The 19526-nt window shown below is 39.9% G+C and overlaps 3 protein-coding genes across 4 annotated transcripts; 1 reads left to right on the top strand and 2 right to left on the bottom strand.

The window, feature by feature from the left end:
- The first annotated feature begins 310 nt into the window (after nucleotides 1–310).
- Nucleotides 311–3674, top strand: foxf1 (forkhead box F1). Its single transcript, XM_030766216.1, has 2 exons — nucleotides 311–1358; nucleotides 2894–3674. The coding sequence occupies exons 1-2, from the start codon at nucleotides 377–379 to the stop codon at nucleotides 3055–3057; spliced, it is 1146 nt and encodes a 381-aa protein (XP_030622076.1). The 5' UTR covers nucleotides 311–376; the 3' UTR covers nucleotides 3058–3674.
- A 3092-nt stretch (nucleotides 3675–6766) lies between these two features.
- Nucleotides 6767–11091, bottom strand: mthfsd (methenyltetrahydrofolate synthetase domain containing). 2 transcript variants are annotated; one of them, XM_030766354.1, is made up of 8 exons: nucleotides 11001–11091; nucleotides 10806–10909; nucleotides 10534–10647; nucleotides 9739–9852; nucleotides 9467–9557; nucleotides 9248–9360; nucleotides 8425–8550; nucleotides 6767–7452 (listed from the first exon to the last, which is right to left on the bottom strand). In XM_030766354.1, the coding sequence occupies exons 1-8, from the start codon at nucleotides 11026–11028 to the stop codon at nucleotides 6871–6873; spliced, it is 1272 nt and encodes a 423-aa protein (XP_030622214.1). In that variant the 5' UTR covers nucleotides 11029–11091; the 3' UTR covers nucleotides 6767–6870. The 2 variants fall into 2 exon arrangements, with proteins under 2 accessions (XP_030622214.1, XP_030622213.1); XM_030766353.1 differs by lacking the exon at nucleotides 10534–10647 and adding an exon at nucleotides 10377–10490.
- A 2080-nt stretch (nucleotides 11092–13171) lies between these two features.
- On the bottom strand, nucleotides 13172–17034 carry drc4 (dynein regulatory complex subunit 4). The gene is made up of 10 exons (XM_030766547.1): nucleotides 16948–17034; nucleotides 16510–16707; nucleotides 15909–16115; nucleotides 15740–15794; nucleotides 15295–15500; nucleotides 14862–15029; nucleotides 14420–14506; nucleotides 13887–14096; nucleotides 13504–13569; nucleotides 13172–13321 (listed from the first exon to the last, which is right to left on the bottom strand). The coding sequence occupies exons 1-10, from the start codon at nucleotides 16960–16962 to the stop codon at nucleotides 13172–13174; spliced, it is 1362 nt and encodes a 453-aa protein (XP_030622407.1). The 5' UTR covers nucleotides 16963–17034.
- Between the last annotated feature and the right edge of the window lie 2492 nt (nucleotides 17035–19526).

The following is a 19526-nucleotide window of genomic DNA, read 5'->3' as shown; positions in this document are numbered from 1 at the left end:
TCTGGGCGGGCTCCGGAGCGCCTCTGACGTCCTGATGGTCAAGAGCTCGCAAGGCACTGATGGCAACAGATAAGTAAAAGGCGATCTCTTTAGGACGAACGAGAACAGAGCAAGCGAAGTCGAAAGAAGCTCCCCTCCGTCTAGTAGGCATTTTAAATGCTGGAAGTTTCAGAGGAGTAGTCTAGCACGCGGAGAGTACAATTACGCAAATTGTAGAGGCAGCTTCTCTAGTGTATTAGTTTTTTTTTCTTGCCATATCGGGTTTTCTTCCATTTCATTGTGTCATACGAAAGTGTTGTGGATCGAAGATTGCAGTTGTGGTTTTCTACTACTTCCGTTAAGATTTTGGCATAGTTCGGCGCCTCGCAAGGAACTAATGACGGCCGAAGTACAGCAGCCTTCAGTGCAGACCCCTGCCCAAAGCAGTCCAATGTCTGCGCCGGAAAAACCGCACGGTCAGACGACGGTGATGGAGACAGCCTCATCCACCACCAAAACCAAAAAGACAAATGCTGGAATCCGTCGCCCCGAAAAACCACCGTACTCATATATAGCCCTGATTGTAATGGCGATACAAAGCTCTCCAACTAAACGCTTGACTCTGAGTGAGATTTACCAGTTCCTCCAGAGTCGCTTTCCGTTTTTCAGAGGGTCATACCAAGGCTGGAAAAACTCCGTGAGACATAACTTGTCTCTGAACGAATGCTTCATCAAGTTGCCCAAGGGTCTTGGAAGACCCGGAAAAGGGCATTACTGGACAATCGACCCTGCCAGTGAATTCATGTTTGAGGAGGGATCTTTCCGCAGGAGGCCAAGGGGCTTCAGGCGTAAATGCCAGGCACTCAAACCTTCGATGTATAGCATGATGAACGGTCTTGGGTTCAATCACCTACCAGAGTCTTATAACTTCCAGGGTAGCGGCGGTGGACTATCTTGTCCTCCAAATAGTTTATCTTTGGAGAGTGGAATTGGGATGATGAATGGACACCTGGCTGGCAACATGGAGGGAATGGGGTTGGCAGGACACTCTATGTCGCATTTATCAGCCAACAGTGGACATTCCTATATGGGGAGTTGTACAGGATCCACGGGAAGCGAATACCCTCATCATGATAATTCTGCGTCACCCCTGCTGACCAGCGGCGGAGTAATGGAACCTCATCCCGTCTACTCAAGCACAACCTCGGCATGGGCTCCTGCGCCTTCTGCTTCTCTAAATAATGGTTCATCGTACATAAAACAGCAACCGCTATCTCCATGCAACCCTGGAGCGAATCCCCTACAGCCGAGCCTAACATCACACTCATTGGACCAGTCATACCTTCACCAGAACGGGCACAGCACTACCGATCTCCAAGGTATATTGTCTAATAGCCTGAGTCAGTTTATTTCACTACTTTATTGACGGAACATAGCGCAAACAGAGCATAGGCTAACAATACAGAAACATTCCTGACAAGATGATGTCAGAACACCAACAATAAACGATGCCTAGATTTTTCTGTCGAAAAAAAAGAATCAAACTATTAAGGTATCCCCGTCTACAAATGTGAAATATAGTGGGCAAGAGCCGTATTTTAGACCCAGATGCAAGGCACTTTGTATAATAATAATAATAATAATAATAATAATAATAATAATAATAATAACAACAACAATAGTAATAGTAATAATAATAATACATCTTGAAATTTACCGATATATAAAGATCATATTGTGACAACGACGCAATGTTACTGAAATACTTTTGCGTGCTTCGTTGATGCAGAGGGGTACCGCCATAAACATCGCGCATGATTCGGAAGTAAGGGAATTTTTTGCTTCCTGACCTCGAAAAACCTATTCAGAGCAAATAATAAACATGGGCTTTAACCCCGACTCCGCACTCATTATAAATTTCTGGTAGTAGTTACGGAAGGCAGGCGGAGGGCATCTCTACTGGGACACGTGTTTAGAGTGGTGCCAGTCCAGAGGCTAGAACAACAAGCTCTTACGGAGCCAGTCAGCAGGCCCCGAGGCACCGAGTCCTGAGGGATTCGCGTGCAAGCAGTCCACTGTCAATTAAGAGCTATCCCTTCCTTGGCTTTCCAGACATGTTCATTGCTCCAAGTGCGTAACAACCGACACAATTATGTGGGAAACTAGATACTACCATCATTAACGGCTATGTGAAACCTCAGTGTGTTAGAGCTTTTATCTCCCGATAGCTACATGGCTGGACCAAGTTGCATTGAGTTCTTTTTCTTGTCTTTCCAAAACTATAGAGAAATATGGTTATCCAAGAGTTTGGCTACTTTAAAATTAGAAAGAAAAGAAAAATAAAAAACATAGGGGGCCAGTATACAATTTTTAACATGACAGTTGTGGGGATTTTTTTTTTTTTTTAGAAATGTGTTTCAGAGACTCCCTCTTGTTCAAGGGCTGTCTCACCATCAAGGGATATGATGGTGGAGAATTAATGTTAAATCATAACATATTTACATACATAAGTACAGCATTCTACTACTATGTAAATTAAAATAAAATTCGCTGTAACAGTTACATTTACAGGCAGTACATTATTATTATTATTATTATTATTAATGTTATTATTATTATTATTATTATTATTATTATTATTATTATTATTTTGCAACATTATGTTGTCAATGATTACTATCATTTTAAACATGTGGTTTTAAAACTCTTGTACACAGCCTTTTCCAATAATCAATAGCTACAATTTTTTAAAAGAGTTTTAGTTCTTTTTATGAAGATACTTCTCCACAATTCGGTAACAAATGTCAACGTGGTTTGTTCTCGCTATATAGTTTGTTTCCTAATCAGATTTTGTTAAAATATTTAGATGCTTTCTTGTGGAGCATTTGTGAACTCATGTTCGATTTTCCATTAGGTATTCCACGGTATCACTCCCAGTCCCCAAGTATGTGTGACAGGAAGGAGTTTGTCTTCTCTTTCAACGCGATGACATCGTCAACCATGCACTCGCCTGGAAGCGGCTCATACTATCATCACCAACAAGTCGCCTACCAGGACATCAAGCCTTGCGTGATGTGACAGCACTAGTAATGAATCAGTTTCACTGCAACACTGACAAAGAGCCACTAAACCCTTCAGCGGCTGCATGGTGCCAAAACGAACCCAAGCCTACATAGCTGGAGAGCTGGTGGCCAAAGCGCTGTGAAATGACGCGGAGCCGAAAAGGTCGCAAATGAACTCTACAACATCAAAAGCAATAAACAAATGCTCTCAAAAGTCGGTACAAGACATACCGTGCGTGATCCGTGATCATCCTGCGTCTAATCACCACCATGCCGGTTCCCTTTCTGTCTCCGGTAAGGTGAGGGGCAATGATCACAGGAACGGAAAGACTTATTTCCAGGCATGCCTCATGCCACTGGTTAAGGTAATGGCGTTAATATCTTAAATAATTTCAGTGCATCTCAGTCCCAACAGCCGCTTGGTACTAATTCTGCTGGCGGATGACTACACCTTGAGGAACTCTCTCCTAACGAAAGAAAGAAATATACACTATCATGTTTATTTTGTCTAGTCCAACGGGAACTGAATATCGAATTAACATGTCACCAATGTTTTTCAGTGCTGAATGAAGTGTTAAAATTATGAACGTCTTTTCCCACAATACGGGCCAAATCCGTTCCTAGTTCTGAACCATGACAATGTTTATTTTTCCTGTCTTTCTTTTAATTTTTAAACATTGGTTAAATCCATGATTTGAAGTAAGGGAAATGAAGGCACTTTTTTAATGTTAAAACGCAACTATTTATTCTGTTAATATTTTAATTGTACAATTATAGTCACAATATAAACGCTTTATTGGCAATATTTGCCCAGACGCTCTCTTATTCAATTCCAACTGAAAATGAAGGCTAAATATAAGCACTGTTAGTTACCTTGTTCGTGTTTATTTAGTTGTATATATCCGTATTGACACCCCTGTTTATTTCCAGCACTGTATAAATTGTACATCATGTAGGAGGCTGTTTTCTGCTCAGAAAGCTTTAGATAGGCTAATTAGAAATGCATTTAACAAAGCACGATGTGTATTAAATTAAAAATATTGGCATGCAGTTTGAATTAGACTGTCGGAGACACTCATAAACAACAGTTTTAAAGAAATAACGCTTGCTTCTCTTGCTTTTTCTTCCCTTAACTATGCCATAGCTCATCGTATAGTGCATAACATTATAGACATAACTTGATAATATTTTTGTACCTACTTTGCACCCGAACAGTCACAAAATTTACTGAAATGCAGATGCACTTCACAAGGAAGTTTAAACTTGTCTGGTTCCAAATGGTAGGCATAGGCAGAGCCTTGAAAAAATTAATAATTCTGTAATCATTCACCGTTTTCGTTGACAACAGTACAAACCATAGTCGCTCCATTAGCATAGTAGCCTAAACATTATTATTATTGTCCATAGTCGCTCCATTAGCATAGTAGCCTAAACATTATTATTATTGTTGTTGTTATTATTATTATTATTATTATTATTATTATTATTAGCAGTAGTAGTAGTAATAGTGTGGTTCATAATATTAATTTCAGCGCATTTAAAACATTGCTACTATTATTTTTTAAGTCTATAAGGCACACAAAAAGCTCAGCTTTGTACATAAAATTTACATATGAAGTTGTAAATATGTAATCATTGTGCATTTTTAAATTAACATATAATACAAGAGCAATGTTGCACTGGTGGTCGTAAAGTTCATATAAGAAATCCCGACAAAGAGCAACTACTCCCGTTTTGACGGCGCATGCTCATAACCGTCACTAACAGCCTTTAATCAGAATTATTTTTATGCAGGTTATGCAGGTATTTCAGAATGATTTACTCAGACTCAGACACCCACACACATGATAACCACACACACACACACACACACACACACCCTTGGGTTCTTTATTTTTACGCAGTATTCCTGCCTAGTCTAGTGGTGGCTGACTGGTCGGCCTATAGGTGACAGGTATGTCTAATCTGTCATTGTAGCCTACATAATTTAATAGAGACCAGTAACTCGGAGCACGGTTTCAAGAACGGGTTGAGGGATTTAACATGCATGATGTACACGAATATTGTAATGATGGCAAGTTGTTTCTTTACTAAAGTCTAAGGACCTGTGAGAATGATACCGTTAAAGCAGATGGAACAAACGCAGATATGAAAGGGAAGATCGTGCTCGAACGTCTGAGGAGTAGGCTATAGCTTCACCGAGCCGCAATATGCTGGTGTGTTGATGAAAGTTACAGAAATTAGACGAGTCACTCTACATTTACCTAAATCATCATAGTCGGTCTTTTATTACTTTTCGTGATACATTGAATTTCATGACAACCATTTCTGCAAAATTTAAACTTGAGGGCCTACTATTTTGTTAGGAGAAAAACAACTGAGATTAAAATGGTTGGTAGCAAAGGTAGTCTTAAATGAGGTCTCAAATTCAATTCATGAGTATAATTAGGCGCAATTTCAACAGACGCTCGCCCAAGCCGAAATGTGGATAGAGGTTATCCAGTTAAGCGTCGTTTGACATATCTTTCACAGAACGGTTCGTTTGCAGGGTCTTACAGTCCGGCACTAGATAAAAATGGCTTTATACCGACGTTTGGCTGACACTAGCCCTAATCTGGGTATCAAATACCACACAATTCAATCAGAAATTCCACGTTCGTTCGGAGAAGCAGTGAAGTAAAGATAATGTGGAGCTCAGGACCACACAAGGTTACGCTGTTGACGTTAGCCACGGCGGAGTATCATGACGAGGCTGGCAGAGATGAAATTAATAAAACGCTCTAGAAATGTGGATCAGTTAGGATAGAAGGGTCCATAACATAAGCCACACCTCCAAAATCAACCACATGCGATAGAAACCCAGAACGAAGGTTTTTGAAGTTCCAACAACAGTTGATCAACCGATTGTGCCTTCTCTTAGTCAGACGTACAGCAGTAGCCAGACCATCACTTTGTGAAGTCTGAAGTGATCTAAAAATATATCAAGCATATTCACGTCATTCCTGAACCCAAAACACGTTACATGCCTCTTTTAGCACTAACTCTAAACTGGGTGAAGAGGTCATCATATCTTCTACTTGAGCGTACTACACTTAAGCTAGACTAACAAATAAAAAAATATTATTGTATTTGCAATTAAAATAGGGAAAGAACACAATATGACGCTCAACAGAATGAAGTCAAATCACTAACAGGTCGTGTTGCCTGAAAATGGAAAAAATTTTAAGAGAGTAACTTAAGACTGAGAAGGTAAAGCTGCTTAGTGATTCACACCTTTTAAAGCGGTTGTTTATCTACATGCGAAAGAGTCAACTGCAGAACACTGGTGAATCGAAACTTCATATGGCCTAAAAAAAAATACAGAAGTTGTTTGTTTAACGCAGGCTGTAAACTCTAGGCTGAACTAACTTGCAAGCTTTCACAGAAAAGACCATCGAATAATGTGAGTTCCCTTCAACACAATCTTTTACAAGCACTAATTTAAGAGGCAAAAGGACTTAAAAAATCATATTTATTTAGGCGCACAAATCCAAGGCATTCCAACACATCTGATACTCAAAAAATCACGTACAAATATTTTTGTCTTAATCTGCAACATTCTCACAAACAAACAAACAAACAAACAAAAAACCAAACAGAATTGTATATATTATTGGTATTTTTATTTCTATTTGAAAGAGAGATGAGGTGACACTTTAAACCTCTGAGACAGACAGAGAATGCGGTAAACACTCCAACGTGTGAGGTGCCCTTTTCATATGCTGCTATCTTTCATTAACGTATAGCTGAGACAATTAGAAAGACCTCCAATGACGTGTGTCTCTATATTTCACCCTGTGGTAGCGTTCCCACTGAAGTTCGTGGTGTTTGACACTTTTGCTTGTGCTGTAACCATTGTACCTGTGGTTCTAGACCCCCGCTTTGTTTGGTTGGGTTTGGGGCCAGCCCTTTGGCTCTTGGCCAGCACAGGGTGCAGGACGTGGTCATTGATGGACAGGCCCCGCAGGACTGCCAGGGCGTGCTCCGTCGCCGGTCCGTCGCGGTACTCCAGGAAGGCTCTGTGTTGTGCACCCTGCCAGGTGAGCCTGAGGGGAAGAGCTTCCTTCTCCCTGAGTTTACTCTTCAGCTCACTCACACGCAGCCCAGCAGGGATGTCCCCCAGATATACCGTGGTGACGGGACCCTGCTGCGGCGCTCTGTCCGGCCCATCCTCCTCCCTGCTCTGTTCTGGGGCTCGATCTGAGTTCCTGTTAACATTGCGTTTGGGATTAGGTTTGGGGTCCTGTTTTAATCCCTCATTCTCCTCCCCTCCAACAGATGTCTTTTTTAACGTGACATCCTTTCCAGCCTTCTGCTCCAGGGCTCGCAGTTTCTTCAGGATGGGGATTTTCTCCAACATGTCTGAGTCTAACTGGAGGTAATAAACAAGGGAGAGTGGGCCACATGGCACATGGAAATGGGCAGTGCTACAGAAAAATGTTAGCTATGATTTAAAGGGATCTGCACGCATTTGCTGAAGACCAATAACGGATCTGGGAAATCCAGTCGTTATAATTGCAAGCTATAATTTCATAAGGAATGGAAATTTTACAAGACATTTACAGTGGAAAATTTACAACACAACATAAAAAAAAAAAAAAAAAAAATGAGGTGAGGGTCTTGGCACCATTCGAAACAGTAGATAATAGAATTACCATGTTTCAGGATAGGAAGCAGTGCTGTACGTTTAGAGTGCTGATAACCTCTCTCTAACTCCTCTTTATGTCACTTCCCTGCGTCTATATTAAGACATTTTTTTTTTCAGAGCTCAGAGGGAAAACGTTTTTGAAAGTTCTATGATCATATCCAGTTTCGTACAGGATATACATGTCCTATTGTTTTTCCCTTAACCTCCTGACCATTGTCTTTCCATGCAACAGGCAGAGTCCTGCATGCCAGGTCTGAGGGCCTTTGAAGCTCAGACATGCCCTTCCTATGGCCAGAGTCAGCAGGGTTAAACTCTACTCTGGCAGGACGAAATGGCTCAGTGCCATAGAGGGAAAGAAAATCCACAACAGACAATAAATGCCACAAGCAAACTGGTGCCATGTGAGGAAGTCTAAAAAAAAATGACGCAAAAATGTGTCAAGACTGAACAAATGGGATAACAGAGGGATTTAAAATGCTATGTTAGATTAGTTCATTAGTTAATAAACTAATCTAAGCATTTTAATTCATTTAGTTGAATTAAGCCTCAAAAAGTATGACATAACTAGCACAATGCAACATAATGCTTTATCAGAATTGTTAGAAGTTGTACACTGATTACTGGTTATTATGGAGGTCGCAGAAGTGGAGCAGCAGTAATAACTATGTCATTGTTAGTAGTGTCTGATAAATTTACCTTTGTCCAGATTATGCCCTGTGGCTTTGGATGTTTACACTCTGTTTTGAGGACTCTGGTTGGAGTGAGGATATAGTCCACAGTGAGGTCATGGCTTTCAATTAGTTCTTCAGGAATGTCCACAACCTAAGGACAAAAATAGTAAAAATAAATAAATGAATAAATTAATTTAAAAAAAAAAAAACAAAGCCATTCTTGTTTGTGGTCTGGCAAATGTATTCAAATGCATTTACTTCATCAGTAGCAATGCAATACTTAACTAAAAATAAACAATACATTTCAAGTTTGCCTTGTTTCCTTAAAGTATGTGAAACAAAAACATTTAGTTAGGTAACTATTTTGATAACACAATGTGCTCTTCTGTTCATCTTTTTATAAACGTCAGAATGTTGATGGTCAGGCTTATGTTTAGAAGCAGAATCATGATTTAGATTTTCAGGATCGTCACTGTTACACATACAAACAAGCAAACTGTGTTTTACCTTGATCATAACAAACCTATTACATTTAACTCAATTATTCAGTGGATATTCAATCAAATTTCTACACCAAGCAATCTTCACACTCTACGAGACCAACAAGACCTGAGGTGCTAGAGCAGTTTTGGTCAGAATGTTACTATAATGAACAAATAAGTCAGATTTATCGAACGGGTGAAAAAAATAATGGCATTTAGTAAGGACAATACACACAACACGACCATTCTGAGCTTAGAAGAGAACATTGACATTACTAGCTCCACATTCATCTTTCCCTTGCTTTTGATAAAATATACACTGAAGGTTACGGACTTTCGTTTTGGGGGTAAGGCAGAGGAACTGACCTGACAGTCATGAACAATAGTGACAACTGTGGTTGATTCATTCACAGCTCCCATAGAGGCCATCATGGCATATTCCATATCTGCAAAACCCTCTCCTTTTCCAATCCTGTAACCTTCTCATCACAAGAAGAAACATATATATATTTTTAAAAAATTACAAGTGAGAGGTGAGGCAGAAATGATTGGTGGAAGGCCATTATGGCTATTGGTTAATTTTACCCTTTTCAGACACTGCTACAGATCCAACTACCACTAAATCCACCTGAACTTTAGCATCCAAACCAATAGGGACGCTGAACTCCTTCACACCCTGTTTAGCAGAAAACAAAGAAGAATAATCTTTTCTTGCATCCTACTTTAATACATATTTCATAAAGAATGAAACATATAGACTGATTTAAAGACAATAAAACAGATGGCAAACAAGCCTGTTTCTGTGACAGTTTGCTTTTCTGTGTGCATATACATTTTAACCTTTGTAGAAAAGTCACCTGAGAAGTGGAGCACACATGAAGGTCTTCTTTGCTAGCCCCTGGCGGAGGGACAATCTTATTGAAGAGGCCAGTCCGCAGACGAGGTGTTGGTACCAGTAGTGTTTTTCTGGCCTGAAAAAAAGGTTCTTGAGTTCCATCTGAACTTTAGACCATGTATGTTTTTAGATTTAGTGGTTATTTTAAGAAATAAAGTTAGAAGACGACAATGTCCTACAGACTCAGAAAATTTAGGAGAAAAATTTAGGAAGTATACACATGCCACTATTAGGTGAAAATGCTTTGGAAGCAGCACTGCTTACATTTTAAGTTAATGAACAATAATAATAATAATAATAATAATAATGACAATACATTAGGACACATTTAACAAAACTGTTTTCATGTGTGTGCTGAGCATGCTGAGAACGTAAAAAGTTCATTTTTTAAAAATGTATTTTTTTTTTTTATTATTATTATTATTCATGTTTAAAACGGAAGATATGTGGATTACAAATGTACCTCTGTTTAAAATCCTGAATGCACTGCCAAGAGTCCAAAATGAACATTTCAGTGCAATGACCAGAACTTTACAAGTCCTACATACATAAGGCAACAACACATTAGCTGTCCACAGATTCCTGCATTCTGAAAAATACCTGCAGGACAGCCAATCGTGCCCCTTCGAGTGGTTTATCAGGATCCACCTTGACTTCACTGGTTTTTGTGAACACCTCTAAGTGTGTGACCTTACTGCAGGCCCCCTGGGCCCCCTGCAGAGAGAGTAAAGGGCTAGGTGAGAGAAGGGACACTTACATCCAGAGTGTTATAGCGAGCCTTCTCCTGTGGTCTGTCAGGGTTTACTTTAACAACCTTGCTGGATTTGAATTCCTGCAGGTCAATAAGCCTGTTGCAAGCTTGCGCAGCTCCCTGGCCGTGCAGAACATAAAAAAAAAAACGCTGAAGTGTGGTGAATAAATTCAACGCCACAAGAGTATGCTTAAACTACATATCAAGATATATACGATTCCAGAAGGGAAACACCCAATAATTTCTACACGATCCTGTACACAGAGATTGTGGACTACCTTGAAGTTCGGGATTCTGTTGTGAACTGGTCTGGGAAAATTGGCCAGATTTTTGTTTTCGATGTAATCCCACACTTTATGGCGGATGTCCCATTTTGTCGCCCCTAAAGAGAGAACGAAGCAAAGTTGGAGAGGACGAAACAAAATGCGTTATGCAAATCGCAAATCATGTGCATTGTTAAATTTTATTCTTACCACTCTTAATTTTTATTTCTGCTTCCATTGTTCAACACACACGTCGTCTGAAGTACGATTAACGGGTGCTCATTGTTGACAAATCGTCTATATGAAAATCATGCAGGTATCTCTGTTTTCACGTGGACGTCCTGCAATCCCAGGAAAACAGCTGACTGCCACTGACAGTACACTCTACGGTGTCTTACGAGTATCAAAATTATCTCTTATTTAGAATCCTTTTTGCAGATTCCAGTCTTCGCCTTTTGACTAATTCTGATATAACTGTTCGTAGTTTCATATTCATATAAACATGAATAGATATAATCTTTTTGAGTTTTTGATATAATGCTTTGAATAAATTACTAAAACACAGTTAGTTTACACTACCTCTTCATTCCACAAGGGGACAGTAAAGACCACGTGAAGTCTTTTGATTTCCAGTTTGCCCCTAAAGCTGTAGATAGTGCTTAGATCCCATGCAGGAGACAAAAATGGTTCAGTAAACTCTAATTACCGGTTCACTTCTTGTGCAGGGTCAGGTAGAAACACACATGTAGCTTTAAAACATCTGACTTTGTCACAACTGCCTGATCACGATTATGTCATGGTTATGGTAAATTTGATTCGAGCACAAGGAGGGACCAAATGAAGTAAAGCCCCTCCCAGGTCATCATCTACTGTTCAAACAGGAAAAGACCAGTATTAGAAAGAAATCTGAATTATGTCATGTTTTTGCAAAGAATTTGCTACAAAGATCTCCTCTGCAATAATTCATTTAAAACCTTTCTTTTTTTTTTTTTAATGGGATCAGTGACATGTCTACACATGTCTGCATGGATACAGTATAGAGGGCACTGCTGAAAAACTAATTCATTAAGATTTGGTAGAGAGAATGTCCACTGCCATGTAAACCCCTTCCACAATGAGTAAAGATCTAAGCGGTACGAGATGCAGTCTTCTGCACTGCCCTATGATAGTGCCTGAGATAACATTGGTTCACATCTGTATAATATCAAAAGACATATACATTTCACCATGAGCCAGTTTATATGATCTACATACATTAAACCAAATTACACCCATATGCAGATGGTAAGAGTGAACCTCTTGAAATGCATGCCCTCCAGTGAAAGGAACATGATCTGCATGGAGCAGAATGGAGTACAGGAGTTTGGTAGCTTTTAGGGAGAAAACAGACAGTGCCCATACTGAAACAAGAGGTATTAGTGAATTCACATTTAACCTGTGTCAAATTTTCCAAAATGTTCCCTGGATTTGTTCAGTCTGGCTTCATCCAACACCACCAGTGAAGAACACAACTTTGCTGAAAATATCCATATTTGTTTCATTTTTTCCTTTTGCCTGAACATATGTCATTAATTAAACACTAAAATAAAACTAGCCAAAACATGTTGGAGTCACTTTCATTGTGTATTCAGAACATTTTGGATTTCTAGATTTAAAAAAAAAAAAAAATTCAAAAGCTATTAACCTGATATGGCATATACTTTCGGTGAAATGGATCTTTAACTCATGCTTGTAATAAACAAATGTCCTTTATAGTCATTTTAACTGACTCAAAATGCGACAAAACTAAGTCCCTAAATCACTAATGATTTAATGAATGCAATAATATGCAGAAAGTTTTCATACTGGGTATGCTAGCTTGAATTCTGTATCTCATCCACATAATTGGATAGTCATTTCACTAGAAACAGATGACAGTACCATAACAATTAAGATTCAGAACATGTGAACCAGTGAAGTCGACGTCCTAGGACATATGGGAGAAAACACTCTGGAAAACAAATTCAACATTTCCTTAAAGGGAATCACACAGATTATAACATTTTGGCATTCTTTCAAGATTTCCCCAAACAGAAAGGCCTTCTGTCCTGGCACTGAGAACAGTGGTATTGCCCCAGAACACTCGCAAAAAACAGAGATATACCCCGTTTGTTCTGCAGTGAGCAGTCCTGAGTAAAATGTAACTGCTGTACATTGATCTACCGGCAAATGTGTGTTCTGAATTAAAACAAATCATTCTTCTGTTTTTTTTAATACATTTTTATTTAATACATTTTTTATGTCCAGTGTGAAAAAGCAGCATGAAAAAAGTTCTAGGACAAAAACAGTAAGGGGGGGGGGGGGAGATCCTTTGAGTGATGGTGTCAGTGCTGTGTTCTGGGTTATGTGGGTGTAGACACCAGACCTGCAGGGCCCTGACCCAGAGTCTGCCCAGCCACATTAGTCTCCAGTGGCTTGAAACCCAACTCTTCCACTGGGATACCAAATGCCTGCAGTTTAGCTTCATATGAACGTAGCAGGTCGTTATGAGCCTGTTTATATGTCGAGACAAATGCGGAGTACAGAATTAAAATGATTAGTCTACTAGGTGGTATTTTACTGTGTGCTATCGGATGCATATTACCAGTGCTGTTCAGTTATCTCAAAACTGGTGACAGGTAAATTAATTAGTTATTTGATTTACAGGAGATGATGTCTGAAGTAACAAGCTTACCTTACAAACCCGAGCCAGCTCATATTGTAGGTCTTTGATTGTAGTGGTTTTGGAGTTCACAATTTCCTGCACATAAAAATAAGGACCAAACAATGAAACCGGAGTTACAACCAGTCGGAGCTATTAGTGGACAATATTAGGTCACTAATAAAAAAAAAAATCGTAATCACATACAGAAGCTGCAAGTGTACAGAAGCTGCAGTTACATCACACGTGTGCAAGCTACATATTTGACCGTGCACTCAGTATCATGTAAACAGCCTCAGGTTTGATGGTAAGTTCTATGTATATACAGTCTATCAGAATTATTGCCATCAGTTGACTGAGATGGATTTCAGGACAGAGAGATGTGTAGGGGGACAGTACGTGGTGACGAGCAGTACCTCAAACTTGCGGGTCATGCTGTCGACTGCTGTCTGGTCTAAGTTGGCAGCACGCAAGACTTCACTGAGCTGGGCCTCTTTCTTCTCCAGGGTGTCTGTCAGAGCTCCCAGCTTTCTCTCCAGCAGCATGTTCTTAAAGCCACTTTTCTGCTGCACTTCCTGGATGGCCTTGGTGAATTTTTGGTACAGTTCATCACGCTCTGCCTGGACCTGAGGGAGAAGGGATAGGTGGACCAGAGCGGAGCAAAAAAAAAAAAAAGAAGTTTGCACTGAATCCGTTTTAAAATTTAGTCAGGTATATTTTTGTCATGGGTAAAAAAAACATCAGAAAACATTTTTTGTCATACAGAGAATGTGTTGATCAGCTACTCAATAAAAGCATAAGTGATTCCAATGATATCTGTACTTGCTTCATATTATTTGGATGAAATGCGTGACTCTACATGTTGAGTTTCAAACTAAACTGGCGATGTAACATGATGGATTGGATTTGCCAGCAGTGCGAGGGAGTGTAATCAGAATGGCAGCGTCACCTTAGTGAACCTCTGTTCCAGCTCTTCATTTTCCCATTTCAGACTCTTTATCTCTTTCTCCGCTACCTTAAGACGTGCTTTGGCCCCCTGTTGAGAGAGTAGAACATAAACTGATTTGGAGCTTCAGTTTTGCTTTTTCTGTTTCACATATAGATTGTTCATCACCACTTTTCACAAACAAATATGCACGCACATGCATTACACACAGGCATTTTGTGCTCCACAAACATTTCAGGAAAAATACCGAAAGCCAGTGGTCAATTTGATTTTTCAGTCCTTTTTTTCAATGAGGATATCCTTGATGTTGAATGAGAGAGTGCATAATTAAAAACTAATCTGCAGTAAGAAGAGTTCTCCTGATTAGCACTCTCCCTGATTGAGAATCATAAGGAAGCTGACCACTCCAAACTCTAAAACTGAAAGAGAAGATTTTGTCACTCACGGCCAGGGACGCTTTGTCTTTCTCATAGTTGGCCAGCTGTTTCTTGAGTTCAGTGACCTCCTCTTTAGCCTTTTGCAAGGGCTCTGTCAGATTTTTATTCTGCAGTAACACTTCAGCCATCTCTTTCTCCAGCCTGCTCTGCTTCTTCTTCATCTCGTCGTGTTGATTCTGCAGTGGAGACGGGGACTGTGTTATAAGCTACGTTTAAAACCTGAACACTAAGCTGAGACCACACGATGTACAACAGAAGGTGAAGACATGTGACAGTAAAGCAATTCAATCACGCTGTTGAAATTCTTTATGCAGGGAAAAAAAGAAACATATTAGTAAAGAAAAAAAAAAGACTTTGTTTGGCAATTGAAAAAGACAGTGGAGAGAAACATCTAGCAGCAATGCGCTGACTGCGTTGTGATCGGTGCTGATGCAGCCTTGCCTTGAGTGTTTTGATGAGGTTCAGGTTGCTGACAGTGATATCGCTGTAGTAATTCTTGATGTCTGTGAAAGCTTTCTCATGGTTTTTAATCAGTGTGTTGATCTGGCTGTTTTTTCTCTCCTCTATCTCATGGATCTCGGTCTTACGCCTGAGATCTTGTTCCTGACGCAGGATCTGCATCTTCTTTTCATATTTGGCCTCAATTTCTAAAGTGGAAATAAGACAGACTCTGTTTCAACATATGCCTACAGTCTCTCAGAGCACTGTGAATCTGTCATCTAGAAAATACTGAAATTGAAGGTTGCCAAGATAAATCAACATTTTTTTAGGTTTACCTTTAATGAACTGAATTGATCAATCAAACACAGATTAACATTTCTCATACATTTCCCAAAGATTTTCATGAGGAGTTTATAACATTTTAAAGAGCCTTGAATCACTGTACCTCGGACATGTCGTTCAAAATCATTTCTTAATACAGTAATTTCTTCATCATGTTTCTGTAAAAAAAAAAAAGAAATATGGAAATACATAACCACAATATAATAATTAAGTGATTGAAAAAAAGAACAATCAAACTCATCTGGAGTGTTCAAATAGGAGTGTTTACACACCAGTTTGAGGCTCTCGACCAGGTTCTCATTGGAGAACACCTGCTCTTTGAAGTCGACTTTCAGAGCACGCATTCCCTTCCGCAGCTCATTCTCCAGCTCCACATGTTCTTTCTGCATCAGCTTGGTGGCCACCACTCCTTCAGCCTTCAATTCTGAGATGCCGTTTTGGTGTTCATACAGCAAATGTTTTACCTTCTGTTTATAAACCTGGAAAACAATGCATCAAATGAAAGACCCGTCAGGCTACATCTGAGTGTCGTTGTGCGTTAAAAAAAAACGTTAACTCATCATCCGTATGGTTTGAGAACAGTGACATGTTATTTTGAACATCACCACAAAAGCTGAGACAAAACTAACTCAACTTAAAAGTTAAAATAACTTAAACAAATACAGACATATGGAAGGAAGGAACTGCAGACTATGATAATAAAGGAAAGGGGAGGGCAAACTATGGTTTTACCAATGTGATAAGTAAGGGAGTGATTTTTGACGTTCTCTCTGAATGCTGTTTTTAAACTTGCAATTCCAGCTAAGGTGCGAGGGAGAGGAAGGAAATTGACCAAGCAGAAGGGCAACAGGAGGGACAGAACTCTTGCTGTACCTGTATTTCTACTTGGTGGCGTTGTTCTGCCTCCTCCTTCTCTCTGTCCTTGTTCCTAAGGTCAGCGTTCTTCTCCTCCAGTACTCTCTTGGTGATCTCCCACATGGTTTGGACCTTGTCCTTCTCCAGCTGGAAATAGTTGCGCTCCTCCCGTTCCCTGTCTAGCTCCTCTCGTAGACGAACAATATGTTCCTCCAGCTAAAACAGACGCCAGCCGGAAACTTACTGCGTATTTAAGGACTTGTGAGGGTAATAATACAACAATGAACTTTGAAGCATAAAATACGTTATTATAATACGATTTGGAAACTTGTATTTTATTCACAATATACCAGTTCTCCAACCGTTTGTGGTAATTCGACTCAACTACATCACGACATTGCAACTTTGTGGTATTTATTTCACTTTGACTATTGCAGGCTCAAGTATGAAATTTACCTGTTCCTTAGACATTTCCTCCGTCGACAGCCCATCTACCACTGTCGGAGTCTTGCCTTTGGCTGGTTTGTTTCCCCCTTTCTTTTTGGGAGGCTAAAATATATAAAGAGGTTACGTTAACGCGTATCGATACTGTGGGAGTGCGGTAATTTGCTGTTTAATGTGTCTAATACCCTCTAAAGCACATAGTATAAGAAGTTTTACAAAACCTTAGCCGACAAGTAATGTATCCAATATATAGGGCGTCCACTTAATTTGCTATTAATTTGCAGAAGTTAGCTAACGTTAGCAAAAGGTTGTTAAAATGTAAGCAGGCATGTCTCAACCATATAGCCATGTTCGCTTAAATTCTCTGTGACATGAGCAGTACTCACGTACCATTTTAGCAAACGAAGAGAAGTACAGGTGTTTGTATTAAACAGACTGAGAATACAAACTAGTTAGCTAAATTGCTAGCTCTGCTACACGCGAGGCTCACATCTCATAAACTAAACAACAAATGGTCTCTTGGCAACGGGATACATCCCACATCTCGCGAGAAAGGACACGCTCTCCCACCTGTTTTATTAGAACAAAATCAATTTATTTTGTTCCGTTTAGTTTAATTTTACATATGTATTTGTGTCAGTGACAAACTACATAGAGCCGCTGGATGGTATTCGAGCCTTACATTTACATTTATTTGGCAGACGCTTTTATCCGAGGCGACTTGCATAATGAATGCATACAACAACCTACAACTAGGCTGCATAGAGCATACACCTACAGAAATCTTTATTAATGCTGACTGGTCAGTCGCTCTCCACTACCTGGACCAAGACTGCTGTGTTTGGATGACATTTTGGAGTCAAATCTGAGAAAGCAGGCTAGCAAACCTCACGCCATGCCATACTGGTCCTCACACAGGTCCTGGTCATGCTTGGTTTCTTGGCCACTGGAAAATTCAGGTCAGGGAATATCTGAGCCACTAATGAGGCACGTTCTCTGCAGGGTTCTTTTTTTTTTAAGTCCCAAGAACGAAATAATTCCTTTAATACTGAATTTAAAAAAAAAAAAAGAAAGAAAGAAAAGAAGTCTTGGTATATGCTGTGTTTTTTTCACTAAATAGTATTGCACTACAAGTAGCTATACATTGTATCCACTAGAGGGCAGTAACTATGTAAATAACACCTAATTCAAAATAATTCCATGAAGTCTTGTGATAATATAATACATCAGCACTCACTTTATTGGTTCTGCACATATGTTTTTGACCTCGACCAAGCAAAATTACTGCACATTTAAAACCAAAAGATTCCACCATGGTTTTCTGTGAAAATGGTTTTCAGTAAGGCTATATGAGACAAAACCAAGTTATATTTAAGCCTAAATATATCAGTTTCTCTCCACAAACAGTGGAACCCAGCAAAGTCTTGTAAAGACTTGACTTTTTTACTGAATTATCCTTCTCCCTCCAAGCGTTGTTTGTAATCTAAAGAAGAAATGCACAAACACCCCCTTCCTACTTTCCTCTCAGACCCTGCCCCCATTCACACACACACACACACACACACACACACACACACACACACACACACAAACAGACAGAGTACTCCACTACTCTGCTATTACCTGTAGAGAGTGTTTGCCATTACTTCATTTGAGTACCTCCAGTAATAAAACTAAGAAAAGCAGACTGATCTATTTCAGCAGTGATGGAGAGGAATCAGGCCCATGCATGAATGCATTAACTGTTCTTTGTTCAGACACAGACTAAGACTGAGAGGCTGGTATCCAGGCCACACAAAATAAAACACAACATCTGCATCTCTTCTTCTTCTTCTTCCTCTTATTATTATTATTATTATTATCATATCTATTTATAAATAACAACATTATTATTAAATATATTAACAACAACAATAGTAGTAATAATAGCAGGTTTGTCTCTTGCTGGTACAGGCATGCACTTCCATCACTATGGTTTCACACATCACACCCACATCCACCCTCCACTCCCTCCCAATCTGACATCCACCCAACACCCCTCCCTTCAGCCACCTTCTGGGCAGTCTGCCAGCATGCCCTCTCTCTCTCTCTCTCTCTCTCTCTCCCTCCGTGTCTCTCTCCATCTGTCTGTCTATCTCCCATGCCCTCTGTATCTGTGTTTCTCTCTCTTCCTCTCTGTCTCTGTTCTTCCCTCTCTTCCTCTCTAGATCTATCTGTATTCTGCTTTTGACAAGCTCATTTACAATGCACTGCTTACAGAGCAAAGTGGTGCTGTGATTTGCAGAGGGATCCTGCTCTATCCCACCCCCCACCCTCTGTTAGACTGTGTGTCTGACAGAGTGCACAGACCAGGCCTAGAGCACTAAATCGCTGGGAGTGTCGTGGGCTGGATGATTAGCAGGCAGTGAAAGGGAGAGGGGGGACACTAAGGAGGAGGAAAACGGCGGCTGCCAGAGATTGTTTCGGAGGAGATAGGCGTTAACTGCCACCTCTCAGACACACTCTTTCTAGCTTTCTCTCTCTCTATATATATATATCTGTCCTTTTCTTTGAGTGTCCCACTCCCATGTTGTTGCTGTAGTCATTGGCTC

The sequence above is a fragment of the Chanos chanos genome, chromosome 2, assembly GCF_902362185.1.
Source record: "Chanos chanos chromosome 2, fChaCha1.1, whole genome shotgun sequence".
NCBI lineage: Eukaryota > Metazoa > Chordata > Actinopteri > Gonorynchiformes > Chanidae > Chanos > Chanos chanos.
The sequence above is the reverse complement of the archived record's forward strand: the minus strand, read 5'-3'. Positions and strand labels throughout refer to the sequence as shown.